Below are 26,815 nucleotides of genomic sequence, written 5' to 3' on the forward strand. Positions count from 1 at the left end.
ATCTACTATACTGTATAGTTGCTCAGTAAATGTGAACTAGTAGTAGTTGATGTTATTTATAATAACAATATTGCTGATGTCAGTTGAGCTAATAATAGTAACATACCTCACTACTGACCAAGTATCCCACTAGTTGTGTTTATGTGTGTAAAATCATTACAGGTGAGTTAGCTGCACGAAAGAAACATGAGCAAGTTATACTGTAGTTGTGAACTGTGTGCTTGTATTTAGCAGTCAAGTCATCATGCAACAGTGTGAATGCTTAATCTGTTAGCTCTTTTTCAGAAACAATTAGGGGCGTATCTGCAGTCGCCCTACAGCTGTGATTTTACAAACAATAAGCTAATTAATTATACTGGTCTAGAAGAGTTCTCACCTACTTACAGCTTACCAAACTACAGATCTGCATGAAGGAGGCCAGTGGGGGCTTGGTGGCCCTTCTCTTGAACTTTCAGGACAAATTGGGAGTTGACTATATTCACACTGCATTGACAGTGGATAAATCTAGAAGACAACAGTGGGGCCGTAAAGTTTAAATTTTTGTGTCTAGTTCAAGATACTGTCACTATATATACTCTATCAACTGAATAGTTGCAAACTGCAATTCTAAACAGTACTGAATACACTTTAACAGGTTCCTATCTATAAGATAGTAGGTTAACACATGTTTTTCAAAGTATACATGTACACTTAGACCTTTATGGTATCAAAAATTCTCTCAGATTCAAACAACCGCAGTTTGTTTTTTTAACCTTCAGAACTAGAGTCTTAATTAAATTGTTAATTCAACAAACTATGCCTACCAAAGTTATGAGAAAGAATCGAATATAGCTTGGAGTTCCATTCTTCTCCTCACAGTGGAATAAACATTGTTTATCCCTCCTATGGCTGTGGTCTAGGGGGAAGAAGTTTTTCAAACTTCTACCCTTGTTAACGGTGTTTCTTAGATCCGCCTATGACTATATCGATATCAGTTCAATTATATCTGCATTGTCAGTAGCTGTATAGTTCTGATTGTTGAAGCCGAGATTATACCTATATACACTTTCAATGTTTTATTCAAATCTGTCCATTCTGTATACACAGGCATAGTTGTGTATAGTACTCATTAGTATAGTATTGCAGAGAAGGACCAGGAAGTCAAGAGTCTCTACAAAGCTATTAGATATGCTAAGGGCGAAGCCTTAGAACCATTAAACAGAGAGGTGCCAGTTTGCAGTGTTATATATCAATTTTGTGGTCATGTGCTTATATGTGTACCCTTTATGGCCATCAATTAGTGGTCAGACAACACAGCTGATCATGACCCAGAAACTTTCCCTTCAGCACAGGAATCTGTATATCCAGCACATTTTTTACACATCCCCTAAAATTAGTAGTGAAAAATAAAATTGGTTGTCTTTTGCTAATACAGATCTGGTAATTGTCCACTGCATGGCTCCCTTCTTAAAAGGTTTTGTTGCTGAAGTATGGTCCCCACGCATATTCAATTATTTGATGCCCTGGTTGGTTTTGGTATTATAGCATGTAGTACAGTGAACTTGTGTAATCAGTCACCTATAGCTGGTAATTGTTTTTGTGTACAAAGTAGCCTGCCTAATTCAGCCACCTGCTCCATATTTGTGACAAGTTTAAATGTAATAGTTACTTTCAAAAGCAAGGTGTGACTTCACCATGAAAAATGGTATGTAACAAATGACTTTTACATTATCTCATATACTTTTACTCCCACATGCTGACACACTGGGTGATAGTTTCAATCACTGTGACTCCTAGGACTACTGGAAGGAACAGTTCTTATGGAATCACTCTTATCACCAACATTGTAGTGAGGGAGAGTGTCTCACTAAGCATTTTAGCAAAATATACCAAGTCCACTTCAAGTTGTTATCTGACTCAGCCTGTGATTTTTATAAGGAAGTTTATATACTCATCTTGTGGTTCATAACTTTGTCAACTTACACTACCTTGTTGGGTGATGACTGACACCCAGTTATTTGCTGTCTCTGTAATATGAATACTGTATACGTAATGATGATGAGTCCATTACTTGTGGTACATGACTCAGCAACTGGTGACCATATGATATGTACAGTACATACATCAAGACACACAGTATAGTGTGTCATGTGGCCCAAGAAGTTATAGTGGACCATATCAGTGCATTATATTAACAGACAGCCTTGAAATATGGGATACATAAAAGTGGTTCAAAAGACAACTCTTAGCATGGTTATAATCAATGCAATACAGGGACCAGTACAATGTAAACAGACATGCAGATATTGACAAAGAAATATACATAAGATTAGTAGTGTTATTATAATTGCAGAACCTCGCACAGTGAGTATAAATGCAATGTACACAAACTCAATGAGCAAAATCATACACATAATTGAAAATTCTATAATTCATTTAGTAGTAGGTTATTAAACTCTGTGATAGAAGGTGAGCGAACAGTCACTGGTTGTAGGTTGTTCCAAAGTTTGGTAGTGAAAGGAAGAAACTAAATCTGTATGAATCAATTCTCATAATAGGTATGGTAAGTTTGTATTCGTGCCCTCTTGTGATTCCTCTGTTAAATGTAATGTATTCTGGTAGTGTAAAATCTACAATTCAAGTCAATGAATAATTTTATACATCATTTGAAGTCTTGATATATTTCTACGATGGTTTAAACTGTCCCATTTTAAGATGGTAAGCATTTGTGTCACACTACTAGTTGAGTGAAAATCTCCAGTCACAAATCTTGCATCCCGCCTTTGAACGGCTTCCAACTTATAAATATTACGTTGTGTATGGGGGGCCCAGGCACAAGTAGCATACTCCAAGATAGGATGCACATATATTTGGTAAGCTTCGGCTTTCAATTACTACACATACATAATGTGAAGGTTTAACTTACATCAAGACTTCATAATATATATACTGAGGAGAGTATCCTACTCTCATAACCCCTGTAGAAAGGCGTATCATGAAGTTATGATGTAATGTTTCTCTTTGGATAATTAATGTGAACATGATATTGATTGAACGTGTGACTAACGTCACTAGCAACCAAATTAACTCCAGCTCTAAGCGTTTCTCATTGAAATGCAATTGTTTCCTTCATGGGTTTGTTCTGTAGGCATTTCTTGCTAGGTCATTCGCAAATATGGCTATCCTGAGTGTCGTGAGCATGAAAAGGTGCTAACGATCCTTGCACTTTTATGGCTACTCGCATGTCACAAACCACATTATCTTGTCGTTACATCATGACTTCACCATATGCCCTTCTACAGGGGTATATGAGAGTAGGATACTCTCTCAGTATATATATATTATGAACTCTTGCTTACATGCAGTAGAATATAAAAATAACAGTAAGGACAAAAGCTTTGAGAATACAAATAGTTGGCATACATAATACATAACATTCACCAAGGTGGATGGCAGTAATTTTTCATGGTGGAAACATTACATATATGCATGTTAACAGATCTACTCAGTCAACAAAATTAAGCTAAAGTATACTATACGCATACACGGCTTTCAGTTGCTGTATGAAAGAAGTGATGGAGCTTGATATAGTCACTAGTATTTTAGATATAGCACTCTTAGAAATTCTAACAATATATCAGACAATTAACGCATCTTGCTTGAGACAAGTCACATAATCATGAGGGCCTTGAGGGGTGTTCAATTCTAAACAAGCAAAGGTTTGGTACAACATTTAATAATTCATTATTCTGGCTGTAAAAGTTATACCTTGAAAAACTTCTAAACTTACAGTGGGGAATTTGACATCAAGAAAACGTAGAACTAAAGTCAGAAATTCAGAGCGACAACTTCAATAATAGCCGAGTTACAGATAAATCAAATTTGTATGCCTTTCTATGTAAATCTTCATGGATATATATATTGCAGTGTACACCTTTAGTTTTACTTGGCCAAATCACTTGCTACTTGATATAAAATTGTTTAATAATGGTTTCTTGATTATTTAGGCCAAATGCACAACCCCTTTCTGTTCATATCACTAATGAATTAAGAATATCAATTTGAATGTTTTCCTTTGTGGAATAAGCATTAGTTGTATATTTTAATATTTTCTAGCTTTCTTTTTATATTTGTCAAAGTGAAAGTCATCAGTAGCTATCTGTGTTTTGTCCGTCTTCCTCTTTGATGTTTCCATGGATACCATTGGTCTATATTCAGGATTATCATGCTCTCCAACTACAGGCACATAAACTGGAGCCTCTGGTCTCTTTGACTGATCAGCCGCCTTGGATACTCTGGACCCTCTTGCTTTGTTGACTACAAAGATAAAGTGAATGTTAAATGCAGTAATATAAGTAATGTGATACAATATAAATGTGATGGTTTTTAATTTCAAGGATTTAACTATTTACACTAGGCACTATTTACACTAGGCATGTGCCCAAAGCCAGCTGGCTTGCAGCTGAAATTTTTTTGTATGGTAGGGATCATAAGAAAGTAGTGTCCTTCAAAATCCTGCCATTAAAAATCATCATAGTACATGGAAAAGTCCTAACGTGTGTCTAGTGTTTAAACTTAGAAATGTTTCAAAACTTGAATTATGGCTTGCCTGTTACCTCTACCAGAGGCTCACTCAAGAAAATCAAGATACTTTAATAAAGCAGTCACTCTAATACAACAGTCATGTATGATATTCTAATAGAACAGTCATATGTGTATATCATAGGCTAAGGGCTAAGTAGTAGTGCTGTGAACCGGTGTCGTCTAGGTCAGCCAAGCCTTCAAACCGGTTTTGCCCACCCACTTGGTAGACCATAAACTACCCCTGCCAACAAGTGTTAATATCACAACATATCACAATTAGCTTTTTTTTTGTTGTAAAATAATTTTCGTATGCAAAAACTTGTACGAAAATTTCTTACACAAATTTTTTTTAAAGATCGAACTACTCTAATAGAACAGTCATTCACGTAATCATACAAAAATATTTTTACATGAAAACTTTTATCACGAAAATAAAGCAAATTACAGTAACCTCAAAGCATACATAAATATGTAATTGTAATAACTGTTATTGTAAGACAGGATGTTGATGGTCACTTTGGCACCACCCTAAACCTTCCAGCAGGCTTGTTGAGTACCTATCATGTCTGCCAATATCACTTTACTACACACAACCAATTAACCGGTAATTGTCAATTATTGGTAGGCAATTAACTGGTGACAAAAATTTTGTAGGTGTACAGCACTACTAAGTAGATTATAAATATGTAATGATAAAGAATTCAAAATGCACTGCTTGGTTACATCTTTTTGTTACAGCATACTGCATACTCTGGTGAAGTTTTACAGCCCTACAAACTAACAACAACAGAAAGATCAATTTGTAAATAAAAGGTTGCAATTTATGAATTATGGAGTTGAAACTTATACCATCGTGCTTGCTGGATAAGTTGCTTGGTGTATCACCTTTACCACAGACACAGACAAAGATGAAATCAGTGAAGAAAGATCAATTACACACGATGTATGCATTTCCATTGGTTTATTGCAACAAAACAAAGACATTCGAACTTCTGTTGAGTAGGAAAATAAGATGATGTCCATTAACAACATATTTACTTATTGTTAATACGGACGATTTCCGTTACGAAGGGAAGCCATCATGTGCTACTGCCAAATCAACACTTTTCGCTGTCAACAAAGATGAATGGAACACAAAGGAGGACACTGGTAAGTCCATGAAGAATGCATTGTACATACTGCGGTATGCCAAAAGGCACCTGTTGGGCCAAAGCGACATCAAACAGTGAAAAAATCAAGCCTGTAGCCTTAGCCGTTATTGAGTTATGTTTGTCTGAAGGCATCAGTCAGTTACCCAGTCAGCCACTAGAAAATTCCGTTAAACAATAAATTCCGTAGTACTTGTTGAAAGCATTTCGGGTCGATCTGAAAGCTTGTTTGGGAATAGTTTTACCTAACCAATACAGTCTCATCGTCGTCAGAGAAAATTGAGGCTGGTTTTTGGGTGATATTAAATCGTGGGCCATGCCTACTCCTTTCTGGTCCCTACTATACAGTACTATTGTACTGTATGATTGTGTGATGATTTCAGTACGACATAAAACCCAATCCCACAATGATTCCACTTATATGCCCATATAAATGCATACATTTTCTAAGTTGGTTAGAGACCACGCCCTCAGATCTTCATGGATTTTAAAAACCTTGCTTCGTTCAGTTTATAAAATCCACAAAGATCCTCGTGATAGGTCTCTAACCTACACATATTGTACTTTGCATGGGAGGATCAAAGCGATGCCACGTAGTGTATTCTTCATACAGCACTTATTAGCTGCATAACTGTACTGTACGAGTCATACAGAACAGTTATGCAGCTAATTGGGCAAATACAGTACAGTTATGTGGAGAATCTATTTACGGAATGTTATAAAAACAACACACTGTAAATCGCTAAAACCAGTCAAACTAATCCTACCAGTTCATTCTATGGCTAGAAATAGATTGTATAAACACGTACTGATTGTCTGATCACGAAGCTATTTAAACACGACTCCAGTAAGACAGCACGGTTGATCACATGCGTGACATTGTAAATCGCTACAACTAACCTAATTAATCCTATTAGTTCGTTCTACAACTAGAAATAGATTATATAAACACTTACTGATATCTTGATCACCGAAAATCGCAGTAGTTTGAGTACTAGAGAAAATCGCTCCAAGCCAGACTATGACCAGACGAACAGGAAGTACAATATAACACTTAAAGCACCGCCTATACTTGTGTGTACAAAAAATACAGCACTCAGGGGGTGTCTCGAGGTGAATACAGCACTCGGCTTTGTCTCGTGCTGCATTGGCCTCTCAACACACCCCCTCGCACTGTATTTTCTGTACACATGTGTGGCGGTGCTTTAACTATAACTAAGAGACCTCTGGAGAGGTTCTCTAACAATGAGACTCCTATCTCCAGTTGAGGGAGTCAACATACAGCACACCTCACTAATGATCACTGGTATGCTGAGTAACATTGCAGATCAGTGAGCTCCCTTTTATTTATAACAATGTAGAAAGTGATTATGGGTTTACATTTTGTGCAAGGCATGATATGATGACATGATAATGTTTTACTAAACCCAAAATCAATTCATCCATCTACTAGTAATATACCCACACATTTTCTAAGTCAGTTAGAGACCGCCCACTCAGATCTTTGTGACTTTATAAAACCTTGGCTTTGCCTTGGGTTTTTAAAATCATGAAGATCCTCGTGGTAGGTCTCTAACTATTACTAAAGTGTACTTCATGGCTTCATTAATAAAACCATCCCATCACAGTGACCAAAAGTTAGGTAGGTTCCAAGGTGTAATTCATAACATCATTAGTATATCTACTTAATTACTGAGGTTACATTTGTTTTGGCTCCACAGGTGGCTTTAATATTAAGGTTATTGTTTACGGTAAGACTCACATCTTAAGGATTGGTGGGTATAATTGGCAGCAACATTGGCAGCAACAAATGAAGTGTCCTCCTTCTTCCTACAAGCATACACTTTAATAACTACACAACATTTGTGGACAACATACTTTTTACACTCTTCCTCTAGAATCTTCCGCTTGGCAAGCTCAGTTGCTTCAATATTCTTAAATTTAGCTCTAAAAATAGCAGCAGAAAGGTATGGTTGAAATTCGTTTCACCTTACTCTAATCCCAGGTCTACTTCAGGAATTCCAGACAACATTTGATTTGACAACATGTCTTCTGATGTTGACTTTGATCTAGCCTATTTATCATGTTGATTATGTAGCAAGTTTCAAGTTTGACCTTGCCTCTAAATGCTCTGGCACTTTGTACATCGCTTCAATCTTTGCCTCGTAACTTTAGTAAAAAGGGAATTTGACCACATTATGTATGCGTGTAGGTTCATCTTACTCTGATAACTTCTCTTTCACCTCTGTGACACCTTTCTTCTTCTTCTTCATTTCTTCTTCAATGTATTTCAACCTGTAAAGTACTTTGATAGAGATGGTGGGAACACCAATGATCAGTCACTGACATTCTCTCTTCATCCTCCCTCTTGTTTGTTTCGGCTGAGAAGGTACTACTCAACCTCTTCATCACTTCATCAGCATCATCATGTAACCTGTGTATTACATCACAACAATTATATCACAATCCCATAGCAGCTATGGTATTAATTGGTTTTTATAGCAGGAGCGGAAAACAGTATTCAAAGTGGGGGGTGGGGGGGTCATGTGGGGTGGCTGTAAGTTATAAAGTATTTTAAAATCATTAACTGTACCTTAGTGTGTGAAGCACACTAGCATGCTAGTGTATACTAGGGGGGTTTTGGGGCATGCCCCCACAGGAAAATTTTGAGATTTGAATGCTTTGAGATTGAATCTGAGAGCATTTTCAGTGGTACATGTGTACTTGAATAGGATACTTTTATAATATATATATATATATATATTTTTTTTACAATGACTATCACTAAGATACTGTACAATTAGAAACACCAGTAATTGAAGGCATTTCAGATAGACTCATGATCTACAGATATATGTGTTAATGAAGACATATTGAATTAACTGCATAGCAGGACCAACTTAAATGATTCCATTAAATGTTCTACCATAAAGTCGGGTTGTTAAGCGCATGCGCTTATAATTTTTGGAGAAAACTTTTTGTAAAAATCATACTATCTGTTAGACGCATACGCCTAATAAACAATTATGGTGAGTATAACACGGAATCACTACATTGTAATAGAGTAGTTAATAGTTTGTGCCGGTCACCACGCCAGTATGCAAGGATATTTGACTCCATTTCCGGGTGAAATCCTTCGTGATGAATGAGATTATCACTATCCAGATGGCTGATTTGCTATATACATAGCGAAGAGAGACCACAAGTGAAGCGTAAGTACTTGATGAGACATTAATTTTTAGTACTTTAAGCTTTTCTTGCTGTGTGTAGCTCTATCATCACATTTTGCCGTGTGCACTTATCATCTATGGTTAATTAAAAGAAATGTGTATGCGCTTAATAGATACATGCGCTTAACAACCCGACCCTACAGTATTAGAGTAGTTAGGTGACTGCTTTATTAGAGTATCTCGATCTTGTGTACTAATTCATGTAGTGTTTCATTCTTGCATAACTTTTAGTACAAATCCTAGTAGTTAAATCAAGCAAAGTAAGTTGCTATTGACTACAATATTTGCTTTACTTTGGAAACTGGGCATTGAGGGGGCATTGCTCCTCCACTTTTGAAAATGGGGGGGGGGGGTTCATCACCAGATTTGCGTACCAAATCCCATTTAACATGCAAACATACAAAATGTTATAATAGTGGACTCCTTAAACAGGTTAAGTATCAAAGGTACTGACTGCAACTTCACTCAAGGAAAAGGCAATTATATACATGATACAAAAGTTATGCAGTTTCAAAGTCAGACAAAAATTTGTGTATGAAAATTGGAAAAGGTACTTTTCGCATATCCGGTCACATTTAATTTGGAATTACAACTGTATTTAGTACAGAATTAATGTGATTTGCCTGAGAACAATAGTATAATACTTGAATTGTTAGAGGCAGGCACAAAAGTTTTTTCCAGGGTATTAGCTTTTTAGGGAACTTGACAAGAATACCACAGAGAATTCATATGTATCACTTTGCTTTCTAGAGTAATGGAAGTACTTAGTCATTCAGTCCAAACTTGATAAACACACAGAATGATACGGATCAATACATAGAAATCAAATAATGCAATCACATAAGACATTAACAATGATATTTTACTAATATATTAAATATTAATTTTAAAATGAAGTAGGGATCCAAGCAAAATAAAAAGTAGTGAAACAAGCGATGAATGATGGTATTACAGCATAGCTCGGTGAGAAAATCTCTACACACTGGCATGTTATAACAATCATTTTGTTCAATGCAAAGTAGGGATTTTCCCACGGAGCTATGCTGTAATACCATCATTTTTACCACTAGGATACCTTGTTTGGTATTTTTCATACAGCTATACAAGTATGCATGTGACTGCTCTATTAGGATGACTGCTGTATTAGAGTATCTCGAGTCAGCCTTCATCTACCACGGACGTGTCAGTATTTTGTATTCTCATTGTACTAGTATTTTAAATGCAGCTAAACCAACAATAAAGGGGTGTGGTCATTATGATTGAGTAAATAGATCATTAAGAGGTATGGTCACCACACTCGATTGTTAATAATCAACCAAGATCTTGTCTAACAAGTCAACCAATTGACATACGTAGTTAGCAATAGTATGCACCAGCGTTGAAACCGGGTCGGGTCATCCGGGTCACATTTTCTCCGGGTCAAACCCGGTTTACAAATTATCCGGGTCTGACCCAGATTGGATCGCGTGAGAAACGAAATTGTTCGTTTGACGACACGGAAACTTATAAACGCTATAGCATAGCTCTTTCGTGAGCCACGCCCACTTATCACATTACATACAAACATACGCTCGGCCACGCCCATTTATTAGTAAATGCAGTGTGCAGTACGAAACTGAGGGTATCTATGGTGAGGGGTAGCTATTGTCAGTAGGTGATGACCTTTTTTTCTTTTGGTCTTCAACCTACAGCTAGGCTGAAGTTGCAATTCCAAAGTGGAACCCCCTTTTTAAAAGTCTGGATCTGCCCCTGTTTACTCAACACGAACCGAACACTCAAAACGTAGTCTCGCTCGCTCGAGACTAGCCGAAACATAGCTCTTATCGCACGCCTCGGCTTTAATTAATCCGGGTCAAATCCGGGTCTGACCCAGATTGCTATCCAGGTCAGTGGGTCATCCGGGTCAGCAGTAGTGACCCGGTTTCAATGCTGGTATGCACGAGCTGTATCACATAAGAGGTCTACGAGAGACACATAAATGTAATAATTATCAATAAAATTTGCCTATACGATAATATTGCAAAGGAAAAAATACATGCGATAATGGTATTGCGAGCACTTGCTTAGGTGAAATTGACGATTTATTGAAATATTGCCCAACCCTAGTTACAGGTATCTACCGAGTGTAAGTGCTTTAAATAATTTAGTGGCATCTAAATATGCTGCTCAAGGAAAGTGTTGATACGGAAAATGAACACCTTGATAATGGTCCACTGCATCAAGAAGACGACGACCAGTATTACTGAAGATAAAAGGAAAGACAAGGAGTAGAGGGTACACACTCATCAGAACCCCAAAAGGCGGTGAGTTCGTTATTGTGGTGTAAAATGGTGGTCATGCGTTGCTTCGCCTTGTGACTGTGGTCAAGTAGGCAGGCAGACAAATATTTGAGCTTCAGTGATTTTTAAAAAAAAATTATATCCAGCTGTTTTCTTGTTTTTTAATGCTGTATTTGATATTACATGTACTAATATTATTCCATAAAGATGATTTTCGTTGCATAAGATGTCTTTAGGGTGGTTTTTAAAAGGTGGCATTTTAGGCGGCACACATCACTTTTGGGGGGATCCCTACTTAAACAGTACTACCGTACTGTTTGATATTCTAAATCACCTACCTCAACAGATACACCAGTTAAAAATCACTTTATATGGAGCCATTTTTGGCCTTTAAGAGCATTTGCAGTGCAAGCAAAAGCATCTATAATTTCCCATCAGTTTTTTTCTCTCCACAAGTTTGACATCAGAGTGGTACTATGATGATTATTATTATTAGGATGGATCACTATACATGAGCAATGCTCTGAGTTTGAGGAACAGCCCGAGTGGTACTTGCGAGTGATGAGGTATTTATTCGTAAATACTAAATAGTGGCTAGTTAAATGCAAGTGTCTTGCCCTAGATTGTGACATTGCATTAAACTTGCACTATGCATTAATCATGGATCAAAGCCTACACATTTACTAAGGCGAATAAGGATTAAAAAAATTGCTGCCAATAAACCATTTCCACAATACCTGGTTTATCACAACAAAAAAAATTGTTTATGAAATTCATAGCTTACTATCTAGCACTAAGGCCCCTATTTGTTGATTATTAGTTTCTCATCCAGTCTTTCTAATTATTATGATGCGGGCGGGAGGGCATTACCATTAGGCCATTATCATACACTACGATAGTAGTGTATAGTAGGGACCACAAAGGAGTAGGCGTGGCCCATGAAGTAATATCACCCCAAAAACAGCCTCAATTTCCCTTAACGACGATCAGGCAGTATTGGTTAGGTGAAACTAAGCCCAAACAAGCTTTCAGATCGGCTTGAAATGCTTTCAACAAGTCGCTACAGAATTTTAAAAATAATTTATTTAACGGAATTTTCTACTGACTGAGTAAGTATCTGACTGACTGATGCCTTCAGACAAGCGTAACTCGATAACGGCTAAGGCTACGGGCTTGATTTTTTCACTGTTCGACGTCACCTCGGCCCAACAGGTGCCTTTTGGCATACCGCAGTACGTACAATGCATTCTTCATGGACTTACCAGTGTCCTCCTTTGTGTCCCATTCATCTTTGCTGACAGCGAAAAGTGTCAATTTGGCGATAGCACATGATGGCTTCCCTTCACATAACAGAAATCGTCCATATTTTTCATAGCGGCTATTTTGATAGCAGAGATGCTTGTCAAACAGTTCTTGATTCGTACTGTTGTGTAATGGGTTGGGCACAGCCAACAACGAAACGTAATGGATACTTCACTTTTCATATGATAATTGACATAACTGGGGCGTACGGCATCATTTCTTTCGGAATGCGTCTCGGTGTGCAGAGGTGCTTTCTGAACAGTTCTTGATTCGAAAATGCTGCATAACGGGTTGAATATAGCTAACAACAAAGCGTAATGGATACTTCACTCTTCAGACGATAATTGGGACGCGCGGCGCCATTTCAGATGCGGTATGCGTGGGTTCACCAGTCATAATAATTATTTACAAAAAAAGTTAACAAACAAGTACAAAGAAAAATTTGGAATTTTCAACAAGTGTTATATCCCTACTGTGCATTTCCATTACATATGGTATCTTGAGCACAGTAGGGATATACACTTCTTATTGTTTTACTATGATTTAATATCGTGTACTACTCCAGCTCGTTTCAGTACTTTTATCGATGTGCTATTGTCCCTACTCTAGTTGAAAATTCCAAATTTTTCTTTGTACTTGTAATATTAATACACTGATGTACAGACCTTGACCAATTTGTCATTCTTCATTCCACAAATTAGCATTGGTTTTTAGTTGCAATCATGCTCTATCAACTTCATCATAGCGGAATTTCAGTAGACTGCTGAAAAACAGTCGAAAATAAAATCCAAAACAACAGTTTTCCTGGCGATGTATAGTGCACTGTAGCATTAATTTTAAAAATGCCATAGTGTTTCAATGCAAATTATGACGGTTTGGTATCATGTGTTCTTTTGAGCATGCACAGAGTAAATAATGGCTTACCATGCGGTAGCTTAAGAAGGATGGGGGCGAAACTAATAATCACCAAATAGGGGCCTAAACGTAGCTAGCTGTACAGTATATGAGATGCATAATGTATGATCCTTATTGTAAAAGTTTAACAGTTACTTACTGAGTAGCATCATCCAACTGTTTTAGGGTAACTAGTCCACCAGTTTTGAGCTTGAATGGGTCTGGCTGGAAAATATGAACACTTCTAACACATATAGTACAAGCAGTACCATCACCACTGCTTACAGCTAATTTGTCCTCTTCACTGACATTCTCTCCTAGAGCCAACCCTGCAGCACTAGTTAGACAATAATAACGTCACTACGCCCTATCTCGAATTACCTGACGCCTTTGGGTCTTTTTCTGAATTTCTGCAGTTCTTTGGTCTCTTCAAAAACAGCACTAGATGAGTAGCATAAAACTTCACTTCAGAAAGTACATTATAGACTTACTTTAAATCCGTATCTTCGTTTTCGTCTTCATCGCTTTCTTGTCTTTTTCTGTAGTTACGTTTTGGCATAGTCAATTAAAATTATATTCTATTAAATGCCCATGTAAACAAATTGTTCTATTTAATGCACAGGATATGACTAGCCCAACCGATCCTTTATCGTTTTTCGCCCAAGACACGTCCAGCTCCGAATCTGAAGATGAAGAATCTAAGAAGCCGGCTGTGGTAGAAGATAGTTCAGAGAGCGAGTCAGAATTTACCAGCACCGGACAACGAAAGTTAACCGCACCAGATAAGTTATTTGCAGACGTTAACAAGCCAGACTTTCTCAATACACCACAGTACCTAGACTGGGATAAGTACACAAAGAATCTACCAGAGGATAATATACATGAGACTGAAAACTATGCAGCTATCCCTCCTCCTAAAGAGGGAATAATGCTGACTTCAGGTGAAACAATCACAGGGCAAGCAGTGAAGTATAGTGACCCTGAAACTGATAAAACAAGGGACCTTGGTAGTACTAAAATATTGGACGTTAATGCTAGCATTGAATTAGGTATGAAGCGGACACAAGCAACAGAAGACGATAGCAGTGCTAAGAAAGCAAAAGTTGAGACATTTAGAGAGAAAGAAAGGCGTAAGAGAAACATGGGCATGCAGTCAAGAGGTAAAAGTTATGTTGAGGAAGAAAAAAGAATTTTACGACAACAGTTTTCGACTGATCAACAACTTAACTGAAAATCGTTTTAATTTAAATCTCATATTATCACATTTACTATAACATGTCTAATACAAAAGGAGACACAACATAGTAATAATGTTTGGGAAATGTAAAGTAAATTTAGAAATTGGACAGTTGATGTAGGTACAAAATTACTATGATTTAGCTGCCGTGTAAATCCCATGACCAAATATTCCAGTCCGTGATGTAGAGTCTGACGCATGTTGAACAAATGCAGCCGATTTTGCCTTATCTGTTCGGAATGATTGCAATTTGGGTGGTACCTAAGAGAAGTGATAGATATAATTATAGTCCAGTGTCCAATATTTGCACCTTTGTAAATCTTGAAATTTTCCAATATGGGGGAGGGTCAACTGGCTCAGAATACTTTCTCAAAAGTGACGCACGAGTTTCATAAACTTTACCATGTAATTTCTGTAATGTAGATTTGTATACATATTACAACTTTGGTCCTTAATTGTAGTACCTTATCGTACTCAATCTTCCTTGACCGTTCATCAGCTTTTCGTTGCTCCTCTATCCATCTTTGTTGATATCTGTTCTCTAGTAATTCAAAAAGTGGTGTAGATGGTCTGTTGTGGATAAGACTTTCAATGGAACAGTCATGTGTTTATGGTCTCACCTGGTTGCAATTCCAAATGTCATATCATCTGGAAAAGTGGGCTTTTGTGATCTTGGTTCAATTTCTGGTGGTTTTCTTCTGATATCATTTATTGACCTAAACTGTGATTGTTCTTGGGCAGTAGTGAGACCTGATTTACATGCCCCAATATTCAGTGCAACAAAATCTCTCTCTGGCCGTTTAGCTTCAGCCTTCACTGACTTCTTGTGTAAGTACCAGTGTGACACAGCTGTGAAGAGTAACACCACACATCGTAAGAAAACTGTGCATCACTACTGTGATAAATTGTCTTATTGTCTGAGACTATGAGGTATAAAACTGTACAACCCACCCACAGTGTGGGGTTTATGTGGGAATGAGCTGTGAATTGGTTTGTACAATAAGTGGCAAACTTAACACATCACCCAGTGAGTGATAACACTTTATATTACTGGAGATTATTCCGCCACTACTAAACACAGCACACAGTACCTTCTGCGACTCCACCGTCGAGCGAGGTGCTCCTTACTCCATAAGTGAATTCTTCACCAGGTAGCGAGTAGCAACGTGATCGTATCTTCCCTAGTTCAGGCTGGAGTGGCAAGTCAATAGTGACTGTTAAAATAAACCAACAAAAATGAATTACCTTGACTAATAACTGGTTATCAGACTCTCGCTGAACTCCCACTGTGTTAAGATCCTTCACTTTGGCACTCATGCTAAGTCTCGTCGTCAACAAATACACTACGCCCTACCATAGGTCCTGTTATTTATCGTTATGGTTACTAGGCTACGCGCGTGCGTACTGGGAAACTATGTGCGTTAAATAGAATGTACGCGGAAGATACGAAGTCATCGATACAAACCAAACCCCAGAGCTATGGATTCACAATGTACAGGTATTATCGATGTTTTAGTTTCACCAACAGCACAACTTTATTGTAGATTTTATAATACATCTTTACGAGAAGCTTGGGTGTTACTATGGCTTTGTTTGAACTATCAGACGAGCTAATACGATATATTGTAGTGCCCGTACGCCTCAAATTACACTGCTTATTTATGTATGACCCCTCTAATATAAAGAGACAAGTGTCCTCTTGTTTGATGAATGTTTGTTATATTAAGATGTTATATGGCTTGTGCTTGTGTTTCTGGTAAGGTGATGTGGTGACTGGTGTAGTGTAATTTACACATTACATGATATGATGTTGTACATGATAGTGTTGGATGGATCAATTAGTAAAACATCAGAAGTTAGTTTGATGGCCAACTTTTAGAATCAGTAATTATTTGGCAGTTTAATTTTATTGACCAAACAACATTATGTTTGTGAAATTAACATTGATAGCCCCTTAGTGGCACATGAAATGCCGTTAGTGTCACTGATGTTGAGTATACATACACATTAGATCCATTACCCAGTATGAAATATCAAATTGGTGCATCACTTGTATGTGAGGTTTACTCCCTCTTGTAGTCCAGTACGATCTCCTAGCAGTTCTCCTGGTAAGCCACTGACGATGGATGATCTCTCGTCTGACCACCACACCTCACTGAGATCATCTGGTGAGGCCAAAGAGGTCAGTAGTGTAGTTATATCATACACAATGTTTAACTTTTCATGCACCACACATAAAAACCACTTATTTGGACATACAGGTTTGCCCAACCTAGTTTGCATGAACATTTAAAAGTTTGGTAAAAACTTGTGGGAAATTTTCAGTAACATTTATATTTGTTCCCCACAGATCAGCTTGTAGTGGGGCATCTTTTTTATCCCAATTTCAAAGTATACAAGTGGGACCATGGATAAGTGTTCTGATTAGTGACGTGTCCTGATTTCAGTCTGTGTACACTAAATCCTTTTTGAGAAGACCCTCTGTAGTTGATAAATTCACGTTCCATTTTTTATATTTCTAGCTGGCTGACTTGCAACAGAAGCTATTTAACATGAGAACTGAGAATTCTCAGCTCGTGTCTCAGAATCATCGTCTGCTGTCTGAATTGGAGGACTCTTCACATCAACTGCTCATGGCCAACAGCAAGGTATATCACTGGAACATTTATATTGGTCATTATAATAGAAATCGGTAAACCCTACAGGTGTTGACAGGTTCCCACAGGTTCCTAGCGGAATATAGGTATAAGTTTAATGTTGCAAGATTTCCAGTTCCCAGGCTGTGTATGACTCCTTGGGCACTTGTCTAGATTGTTTGGGGATCAAGTCACCACCTGGTCAACAGAGTTTATTGTATAATGTTTCTGAATTCCTGCTTTACTGGCTTTGATTGGGCTACATATACATATATAGTATCTAGTGATGATGAGACCAGCAATACTCCAATTTCCCATCTCATGTCAATATAGACTGACCACTATTAGTGTAGTTGTCAGTGTTTGAAGTATGGTCCCAAACTAACCAGATACTTGTATAGTGTGAAGTCCCCCATACATGTACGTATGATACCCCTTATTGTCACTGTGATTGTTTTGTGTTTCCCAGATTACATCACTTCATCATCACATGACCAAGGGAAGCACAACAGCTGGGCAGAGTACTAGCTGGGACCAGCAACAGATGATCAGGTACGGGTAGGTCTTGGGAGGGAGAGGGATAGTGTCTTGCTGCAGTGCTGTAGTGGAGAGGGACGCTGCTGCTAGTCGAGTGACACAGCTGGAGAGAGAAATTGGTAGCTTGAAGAATGAGCTGTCACAGGTATGTATAGGAATATGTTATACATGTGATCGTAGTGCAGTGGAACCCGTCTCAAAAGCCTTAATGTGAACTCATTGATAATCAGGACACTTGTCATGGTCCCGTATGCACACATTTATACCCTTGAAATTCACTACTAAAGCATGATCCCCAGGGTGGGGTTGCTGTTATATATGGTCCCGCATATTACCTCCATGTAGGGGTGATAACCAGTATAGTATAGACACCTTAAGACCAACCAATAGTTTAATAGACCAACCAATAGTTTAATAGTTTTACTTTAACTATTAAAGTGTGCGGGTTTCCTAATTTTGTAAAACTCTTAAATATGATGTAGTTGAACTTACACTGTATATTGTGATTTTATCTTGTCTAACTAGCTTAGTAGAATAGTACAATATGAAACTGGTGGTTCTCTCTCCTCCTATAGCATCAGAAGTCATCAAGCAGCACAGCAAAACAGGTGGCTGGAATACTGGACAAGGAGAGGAGAGAGTGGGACATGAGACAGTCAGAGATGGTGAAGCAAGTTGCTGACCTGCAGGAAGAGTGTTGGTAAGTGTAACCACCATCTTGGTGTATGGATTATTAGCTACCCCCTATCTGATGTTTGAGACGGAGCATTCTTTTCTGTTATGACGCTGTATGCCCCCTGGTGACTAAACATGACCTGGAATTTATATGAGACCGGCTGTAATTCAAGGCAATGCAGTAAATACGTAAATTAGGTTGACACAGAGGAAACGCCTAGTGCATTAACAATTCCATGTAGTGTCTTGAACAATAAAGTGAAGAACGTCACATAGTCTGTGAAGTAAACTTCAAGGAGAATACAATTCTGAAGTATGAAAGTTGTTTCTAAGTGAATGCTGAACCTGCATATAAACACCGGTCTCATAGTTGCTGGTCCTGGAGTCAAAAGCTGCTTCTTGAAAGGGATAAGCTACCAGGCCATAATTTGAGGTGATTTAGTAATTATCCCACTAGTTACTTGTAAGACTATTGAGGTCAGATTCTATACGTACATTGAATGCAGAAAAATCCCAGACGACTTGCAGTCTGTCTATCTCTTTCTCTCTGTGTCTCTGTCCTTTGCTCTGTCTCTTCTATTGCTTTCTTGCAGTCACTGTCCATTTGTCTGCCTGTCAACTGGTGGCATTCCTCAGTCCTCAGATCATTAAATGGTGGATGAGGTGTTTTGTTTTATAAAACAATGATGGTCTCCTTGTTTGGTTTTGTGTGATTGTCCATAGAGTTGACACTTGGTGGTTACATTTTGTTATAATTATGATATCTATTCCTCAGTATTTGTACTAAGAACAGTAGTAGTGTGGTTGAGAATGACTGCAATTGTAAAGCAATACTTGATGCTTTGGTACATCAAATTCAAGTGTACTCATTCATGTGTGTGTGTGCGTGCGTGCATGCGTGTGTGTGTGTGTGTGTGTGATTGTGATTTTCCATAGTCGGTTGAGGGAGGCACACAGCCTGGCAGAAGACAGGGTCCTTCAGAGTCGAGCAGAAAGTTACGAGGTATGCACAGTATAACCATCAAGCATTGTGCTGTTATTTCTAGAGAGTTGCATGTAGAAGGCAGCCTTTCTGACCTTTGCCTTGAGCTAAGCTCTTTAAACAACAAGTAAAAGTCTTCTATTTCTGGAAGCTTTTTGATTAGTGAGGTGTCTTGATTTCAGGGATCTAAATACGTATTTGTACTCTAACTATTATTCCTTATTAGTGAGGTGTCCTGATTTTTGGCCAGCTTTGTTGTAGGGGTCTAAAGGTGTGTACAATGATACAAAGAACAACAAGTGTCCTGATTTAACAAGGTGTCCACTTGTGTCCTTTTTGAGAGATTTCACTGTAGAAGAAATGGCTGTTTATGTAGTATTGTGTTATATTTCTAGAGTCTTACCAGTCTCACCTCTTCACAGCCATCCCACTTCCTCTACTCATCTGGTTTCCACAGTTTCCCATCTCACTCGACACCCACACAGCAGCCAGCGACATCATACAAGTCACATGACCTCTCATTGTCTGCCCCTACTACTGGAACAGCACCTGTTTTAAGATACACCTCTGTGGATCATTTGTTGACGAGTAAAGGACATGTTGAGCCAGTCAGGCCCTTCAGTCATCTTCGTGATCTTCAGGAGCACTTAAAGGAGTCCACGCTAAAGAGCACTCGAGATGCATTAGCCAATGATTTGGAGAGGTCAAAGTGCCAGATAAAAGAGTTTGAAGGAAAAGTGAGTAATACCGAAATTTCAACTACCGTAGTTCTTGAATCAAACTGCAAAACTTAGAGCAGATTACAGTCCCAACTAGTTTGAAGATATTCTACTCTAGAGTTATGTAGTGTTGAATATTTGTTAATGTGTTTGGGACCTACTTGACGTGGTCACTGTTATAAGGTGGTCATGAAGTACACCTTAGCTGTGTTTGGGAGTCAGTTGGGACCTACTTGACCTGACACCACTAGAATGAGGTGGTCTTATCAAAAGGTGACTGCTGAATGAGCTTTCCCTGTCACACAATAGGTTACCATGCTGGATTCACAGCTCAAGGAGAAGTCTACAGTGATGGAAAGTTATGTCAAAGAGTTGTCAGGGCTAAGGAACCAGGTAGCTAAGATCAAGAGAAATCAGGAGAGGGAGTTAAATCAGTTAAGAGATACTCACGCAAAAGAGTTGCAACAGGTTAGTGAGTGTTGTCTTTCCCCAGCGTTTGTCATAATTACAACCTTATATGTTACATGAATTTTTTTACCATTGAATAGACAATAGCAGAGACCCAGCAGATCAAAATTCTATTTCTGATTTTTTTGTTGTTGTTGGCAGCTTTATTAGAGTACGTATCTTGATCTTCGTAAGCTAAATCCATTTTCAAATAAACCCTTCCCTTTGATACTTCACCCACAACTGCTTGCATGATATTCAAGAATCCATAGTCCTTTTTAAGAGGTCATGTGATTTACAGTTTTGGAATAGATCCGCTACACTCAAGTGAGCCAGGAATTTTGTAAGAAAATTCATGAAACCTTGGTGCCAACCATAAGCTTTTTAAATGCTTAATTAGTAGTGTAGTGTACGCCATTCACCATTGAACCCTGATAGTTTGATATACACGGGCTATAGGAGATGTCGTCATGCAATAAAGAACTCACCACATAAAGCTAAGGAAAAAATGGTGACTATTGAAGAGAAGATAACCGGAAATGTGCCCAAGTAGCTATAAATCACGTAAAGCCAGTTTAGGCATTTTTTGTGGTGCTCAACTTGTGTTGTACCTCTTCTGTGCCACATCTGTAAAACATAAAGGTTGATATGTCATGCATACTTGCTAACAGGTGAGGATCAGTCACAGTGAAGAGTATGAGCAGATGGAGGCTCAGGTGATGCAGTACAAGAGATCATGTGATATCAAGGAGGCTCTAGTGTCACAGCTACAAACTGAATTACAAGGTAATTACTAAATATTTATAAATACAATAGTACATATATTACTGTATGTACTGTACTCATTGTGGGGAAAATTGGTGGTGGTTTTGATTAATCTTTAAACTCAGGTCACCTGTCTAAGCCAGCCACTTGAAAATATGTCATTTGTGTACAAAATGGTCTACCTAATGTACCCACCAGCTTGACAAATTTTGATGACTTACTCTGTATAATATTGTTGCCAGTTTTATCCCTATAATATATGTTTTTGTGGTTTTACTATACAATACTTTGCTCTTTATAAACATGTTTTGTGTCTTGTTGTTAGCCGTACACTCAGAGAGTCAGTCTCATGCCAGGAATGTGACATCATTACAGTCAGAGCTGGAACATGAGAAGTTGTCATACCAGGAAGCCATGCTCAACCTCTCCACTGGTATATGGAGTGTATTGTAAATGTGTGTGTTGTGTGTGTGTGTGTGTGTGTGTGTGTGTGTGTGTGTGTGTGTGTGTGTGTGTGTGTGTGTGTAGTGTGTGTTTTAGAGTAGCTATGACACACTAAAGTGAACGATACACCATTTGCTCTGGGAGACTATCTATAAAAATATGTAGCATTTCTTAGTGGTACAGAGAGTCCCGATGGTTTATACACAGAGGACCAACCATGGAAATGAAAATGATTCCAAAAAATTGTTACAATATGTTTAGGCATTAGTTTAAAATTCAACATACACAATTAACATTTTTTTTGATAGCACTTAACTTTTGTTGTACCTTTGTGTTTGTGTGAACATCACTAACTTGTTTGCATACGTGTGGTGTACATGTGATGTATAGTATTCAATTCCTTTACTTACTTTGTGGTTTAAAGTTTACTACACACATGCTCAGTGTTCCCATGTATCTTTTGTTAGAAGTAAGATTGGGTGAGGCCAGAGTCACTCAACTGGAGAAAGCCCTGGAGGCATGTCGATCCGAACTACAAGGTCATGTGAGCAAAATAGAGGCAGACTCTGCACATCACGAGGATGTAGTTAGAGCCTACAAACACCAGGTGTGTGTGTGTGTGTGTGTATATGTGCATTTGTGTGTGTGTTTGTGTGTGTGTGTGTGTGTGTGTGTGTGTGTGTGTGTGTGTGTGTGTGTGTGTGTGTGTGTGTGCAATTGCGTGTGCATGCGTGCGTGTGCGTGTGAGTTTATTAGCTTTCTCACAGGTTAACCTGTTGCAATCAGAGTTGGCCAAAGCACATTCCAACTTGGAAGATGCTAATCAAGAAATTGAGTCTATTCAAACAGAACTCAGGAACAGTGAAGAAAGGTGCAATGCATCTGAGCTTTCTCATAGGAAATGTGAAGCAGAAATGAAACTGTACAAGTCAGAGTTTGAAAAGTTGTCCTCTGGTGTGCAACAATTGCAGGCAAACAACTCTAAGGAGCTAGCAAACCTTAAACAGCAGCTAGCACAAAGCGAATCATTGCGTAACTCTCTGGTCCAGCAAGTATATTCGCTGCATCAGAATGCTAAAGAACTTACTTCCTGCAAAGAAGAACTTGCTGCCTTGCATAAGTCACACTGCAGTGAAGTGGGCCAGCTAAAGGGACAGCTATCAAGCACAAAGTTGGAATTGTCAAGTGTAAGTGAGAGTTGCAAATCAAAAGAAGAGGAATTGAACTTTGAGCTAAGACAATCAGAGGCAAAATGCAGTGAACTACAAAATACTCTTTCTGATCTACAAGGAAACTTGTCTAAAAGATCACAGCAGGTCTGGAATGATAAAATTTATTTGTTAGTTAGGATTTTATTGTGTTGCTCTAACAGGTTAATGATTTAGATGTGGCACTGCGTTCACACCAGGCGGACACTACGTCACGTCGTCTGCAACTAGAACGAGCTTTGACGCAGAGGCAAGCAGACTTGCGATCTCGTACACAGGAGGTGTGTGGTGGGAAATGTTATTACTCTTGTCATTTACATACACATGTTGTATAATACACATTAAATGTGGACAGGCTGGATGGTGCAATTGTGTCCATAAATTCCTACAAAGTTAGTGGCCTAGGGTTCAAGGATAATATTTTTCTCCCACTAAGATAAGTGAATGATTATAGTTAAACCCTTTTCTATATGGTGACTAGAACATATGTCTAGTGTGCATGTGTGTATGTATTTATGCCTGGTAATTTCAAGGTTCAATAACTAGTGATATCTTGCCTTACATGTGTGAGTGAGTTACAGCCATGTATGCCTGTGTGGTGTGTTCATATACGTAATACTTGTGTCTCACTTTCTTGTAGGTGGATGATCTTAAACAGTCATTAACCTTAGCAAAAGAGGTGTGCCATTGTTTTATACTTGCTTGTGTTATGTGTGTCTATCTGCTGTAGACAATCCAGTCTGCTACAGCTGAAAAAGAGATGATGCAATCTTCCTTCACCAAGCAGATGGAAAAGAAAGTGAGAGACCACTATTAATGTCGTCATCAGTACAAAGTGTTCTTGTTGCAGTCATTGAAGATCAATGAATTATCAAACAGTTTACAAGGAAAAGAACAGCAGATCAAACAATTGGAAGCAATGATAGCAGACATGAAGAAAGAACTACATGAAGGAAAAGTGGAGCAGTTTCAAGCTGAAGAAACTCGTCAGGTGAAAGAGAAGCACCTGCAAGCAAGTAAAGAATTAGTTGAAAAGGAAGTGAACAAGGTGAAGAAACAGTTGGATAGTGTTCAAGAGCAGCACGTCAGTCAGATGCAGCGACTGCAGGAAAGCCATGCCCGGGCACTTGCGTCACGTGACCAACAGAGCTCAGCACATCGACTACAAGTCCAACAAATGCAAGAGAACGAATCACGCAGGATAGAGGAGCTATCGAGATGTAGAGCCCAGGTCAGTTGTAGTATTGCTATGTTCACTATGCATGTCAGTATGCATTTAGGTGACTAACTTGTCTGCTGAGTTAGCTGCAGAAAGATTGGTGTCTGAGGAAGCCAGGCAGCAAGTGACTCTCCTTGGAGCAGAGACAGCAAGACTACAAGCACAGGTCGCCAGTTTACAAAGAGCTGTTGGTACCAGCTTCACCAGTAAACAACAATCACCACACAGTAGTATACATGTACATCAAGAAACCATGAAACACAATATCAGTCATAAAGAAAACACTGTTGCTGGGTCTCCAAATTTATCTCACAAACTTTCTGGCACAGTTCCTTTCCCTTCTCATGTCTCTACCAGTGTTGCTCGTAGAACACCTTCACTGTCCAGTAGTGATACAGAGAGCATCTTAACATCTGAAGTTGAGTTTAAGGTACTCCCATCTCAGATAGCCACAACCAAGTGAGTTATGCCAGTCAAACAATATAAACTTCTATTAACTCTTACAGAATGCCCAACCAATTTGATAACACTAGAAGGAAGAAAGGAGATGTGTTCGAAGTTTAAATGACACAGTGTATGCCATTGTAATGAAGATCTTGTCTATATGAAAAATGAAAATATCTGTATAATAATATTCTAATGCTTTCAGACACAGTTGCTTCATTTCTTGTCAGTTACATTTCAGAATGGTATACCATTAGTCTTTTCTCTTAGTAACATATGACACTCTGGGCAGTGTGTGCTTGGCAGGTTCGAGCAGTGTACACCCCCAGGGTGCGATCACCACTTATCATAGATTTCATATATGAACACACTTACAGAAACACAGCATGACTAGATAATAGTTTTCTAGCTATACGCACCACACATAGCTCTGCTGCCTACTTTTACTCAAATTCTAACCACACAACATTTTCCACAAGAGTACGTGACAACACTAAACACATAAGCACTCATAACGACACTGTTATATCAAATAATAATTTGGTTAGAGCTTGCACTTTTATTTGCCCTCCTTTGATCCTCAGTAGCCATCTAACTATGCATAATCCGCACAAAAACAGCGAAAGTCTTCAACTTCTTACTGAGTCACATACCACAGCTGTTAATGGACCCATCATCACATACTACACAGACAGCAAACACTGGAAGTTTCTAATTCACTAATGTAATGAAGGTTGATAAAGTTATGAACCACAAGATAATTTACACAAACTGCTTCATAAACATCACATACTGAGTCAGATAACAGCTTCATTAATGTTTCAATAAAATAGTAGAGGGAGTCTGGGTCTTATAGAGTGCTCACAGTGGCTACTTTAAAAAAAGCTTTGTTGCCACACAAGTGCCGACAAGAAACATACAAACAGTACATGCACACAATTTTGGAAAAACTTACCAGGCATTCATCCTTGCACAGATGATATGACCTATGGCCAGTTGTGTGTACATGCCTAGTTTAAAATGTAGAAACCCATTGGAAGCACTTCAAAGACATAGTTATTTGGACTTGATTGTACCCATGCCAGGACTGCCAAGGAACTGTAAGGGTATTGTGGGGCTGGTTGCTGGTCAACACTGGAATCTTTGGTTTTATATAGCAGCAATACATAAACTTTTGCAATCACTATAAGCTGTTGATGGGGGCTACCCAACAGACAGCGGATTCAAAGTAACTATGATGACTCTGAGAATATATGTAACAGATTAGATTCTATTTTTAGGTTAGCTAACACTGAGACAAGTGTTTAGAATTAAATCACTGTACCTGTCCCTGGGTGACCTAAATGTGCTGGATGTAGCTACAAATTCCTTTTAGCAGAAGGGAAAGTTTTTGGGTGAGCTGTTCTGTCTGACCATAATCGATGGACACAAGGATAAATTTATAGCTAGGATGTAGCTTTAAATAAATACCCTCATGAAATGATTACCACAACACCACAAATAGAGTAGTATGTTGCAATAACACTGCAAATACTTTTGATTCTAAAGCTTCTCCCTAAGCATATCCAATAGCTTTGTAGGCACTATCTCTCTCAGCTTCCATGTCCTTCTCTGTAATATAATAATATTGTACACAACCATGCTGGTATTTATAAACAGTATGGATAGATTTTAAAAACTTGAAACCAATTATTGAAAGTTGATAAGTATAAGCACTTCAATAATCCGACAAGTTAACACAGTTACTGACATGTACAATACCAAATAGAAATATATACTGATATGGATACAATCTATACATAGTCAGCCTGATACAATTATCCAATCCTACTAAATGTAAACTCCCATCCTACAGGCTCTGAAGTTGTGTGTTCGAATTCTCTCATACAGTAACAAACTTTGTTTTAACAGGTGTTATACACCATTTACACATGTCAACATAACTAGTGTCAGTAGTGAGGTATGCTACTATTATTAGCTCAACTGACATCAGCAATATTATTGTTATTATAAATAACATCAACTACTGCTAGTTCACATTAACTGATCAACTATAGCAAGGGTGGCCCCAGGAAATTTGGTGACT

At 38.3% G+C, this 26,815-nt stretch overlaps 4 protein-coding genes across 5 annotated transcripts; 2 read left to right on the top strand and 2 right to left on the bottom strand.

Annotated features, from left to right (window-relative positions):
• Positions 1-4,026: 4,026 nt before the first annotated feature.
• LOC136265744 (splicing factor C9orf78 homolog) lies at positions 4,027-14,050 on the bottom strand. The gene is made up of 11 exons (XM_066060654.1): positions 13,908-14,050; positions 13,798-13,857; positions 13,702-13,753; positions 13,577-13,641; positions 8,059-8,145; positions 7,935-8,006; positions 7,827-7,880; positions 7,706-7,780; positions 7,590-7,658; positions 7,474-7,541; positions 4,027-4,296 (listed from the first exon to the last, which is right to left on the bottom strand). Exons 1-11 carry the CDS (start codon positions 13,973-13,975, stop codon positions 4,082-4,084), a joined length of 885 nt encoding a protein of 294 aa, XP_065916726.1. The 5' UTR covers positions 13,976-14,050; the 3' UTR covers positions 4,027-4,081.
• Positions 13,982-14,690, top strand: LOC136265746 (UPF0690 protein C1orf52 homolog). The gene has a single exon (XM_066060656.1). The coding sequence runs from the start codon at positions 14,042-14,044 to the stop codon at positions 14,645-14,647; it is 606 nt and encodes a 201-aa protein (XP_065916728.1). The 5' UTR covers positions 13,982-14,041; the 3' UTR covers positions 14,648-14,690.
• Positions 14,640-16,059, bottom strand: LOC136265745 (cilia- and flagella-associated protein 77-like). The gene is made up of 6 exons (XM_066060655.1): positions 15,899-16,059; positions 15,745-15,844; positions 15,274-15,502; positions 15,118-15,223; positions 14,964-15,065; positions 14,640-14,914 (listed from the first exon to the last, which is right to left on the bottom strand). The coding sequence occupies exons 1-6, from the start codon at positions 15,968-15,970 to the stop codon at positions 14,786-14,788; spliced, it is 738 nt and encodes a 245-aa protein (XP_065916727.1). The 5' UTR covers positions 15,971-16,059; the 3' UTR covers positions 14,640-14,785.
• On the top strand, positions 16,028-24,925 carry LOC136265743 (coiled-coil domain-containing protein 18-like). Of its 2 annotated transcripts, none has more exons than XM_066060652.1 (19): positions 16,028-16,151; positions 16,733-16,835; positions 17,176-17,301; positions 17,759-17,841; positions 17,887-17,971; positions 18,402-18,526; positions 19,438-19,504; positions 19,879-20,220; positions 20,512-20,670; positions 21,321-21,435; positions 21,740-21,847; positions 22,326-22,465; positions 22,626-23,174; positions 23,231-23,347; positions 23,707-23,745; positions 23,797-23,865; positions 23,917-24,297; positions 24,347-24,744; positions 24,792-24,925. In XM_066060652.1, the coding sequence occupies exons 1-19, from the start codon at positions 16,084-16,086 to the stop codon at positions 24,847-24,849; spliced, it is 3,132 nt and encodes a 1,043-aa protein (XP_065916724.1). In that variant the 5' UTR covers positions 16,028-16,083; the 3' UTR covers positions 24,850-24,925. The 2 variants fall into 2 exon arrangements, with proteins under 2 accessions (XP_065916724.1, XP_065916725.1); XM_066060653.1 differs by having other exon boundaries at positions 19,906-20,220.
• The last annotated feature ends 1,890 nt before the right edge of the window (positions 24,926-26,815 follow it).

This window comes from Dysidea avara, chromosome 9 (genome assembly GCF_963678975.1).
Source record: "Dysidea avara chromosome 9, odDysAvar1.4, whole genome shotgun sequence".
NCBI classification, from domain to species: Eukaryota; Metazoa; Porifera; class Demospongiae; order Dictyoceratida; family Dysideidae; genus Dysidea; species Dysidea avara.

Coding starts and splice junctions, on each gene's coding strand:
- LOC136265745 (XM_066060655.1), bottom strand. CDS start 15,970: ATGAGTGCCAAAGTGAAGGATCTTAACACAGTGGGAGTTCAGCGAGAG. Junction 15,845..15,898: donor ATAACCAGTTATTAGTCAAG/GTAATTCATTTT, acceptor TTGCCACTCCAG/CCTGAACTAGGGAAGATACG. Junction 15,066..15,117: donor GGAAGATTGAGTACGATAAG/GTACTACAATTA, acceptor TCTACATTACAG/AAATTACATGGTAAAGTTTA.
- LOC136265744 (XM_066060654.1), bottom strand. CDS start 13,975: ATGCCAAAACGTAACTACAGAAAAAGACAAGAAAGCGATGAAGACGAA. Junction 13,754..13,797: donor AAAAGACCCAAAGGCGTCAG/GTAATTCGAGAT, acceptor TTGTCTAACTAG/TGCTGCAGGGTTGGCTCTAG. Junction 8,146..13,576: donor CAGTTGGATGATGCTACTCA/GTAAGTAACTGT, acceptor TGTAATACACAG/GTTACATGATGATGCTGATG.
- LOC136265743 (XM_066060652.1), top strand. CDS start 16,084: ATGTACGCGGAAGATACGAAGTCATCGATACAAACCAAACCCCAGAGC. Junction 23,175..23,230: donor TGTCTAAAAGATCACAGCAG/GTCTGGAATGAT, acceptor TTGCTCTAACAG/GTTAATGATTTAGATGTGGC. Junction 23,348..23,706: donor TGCGATCTCGTACACAGGAG/GTGTGTGGTGGG, acceptor ACTTTCTTGTAG/GTGGATGATCTTAAACAGTC.
- LOC136265746 (XM_066060656.1), top strand. CDS start 14,042: ATGACTAGCCCAACCGATCCTTTATCGTTTTTCGCCCAAGACACGTCC.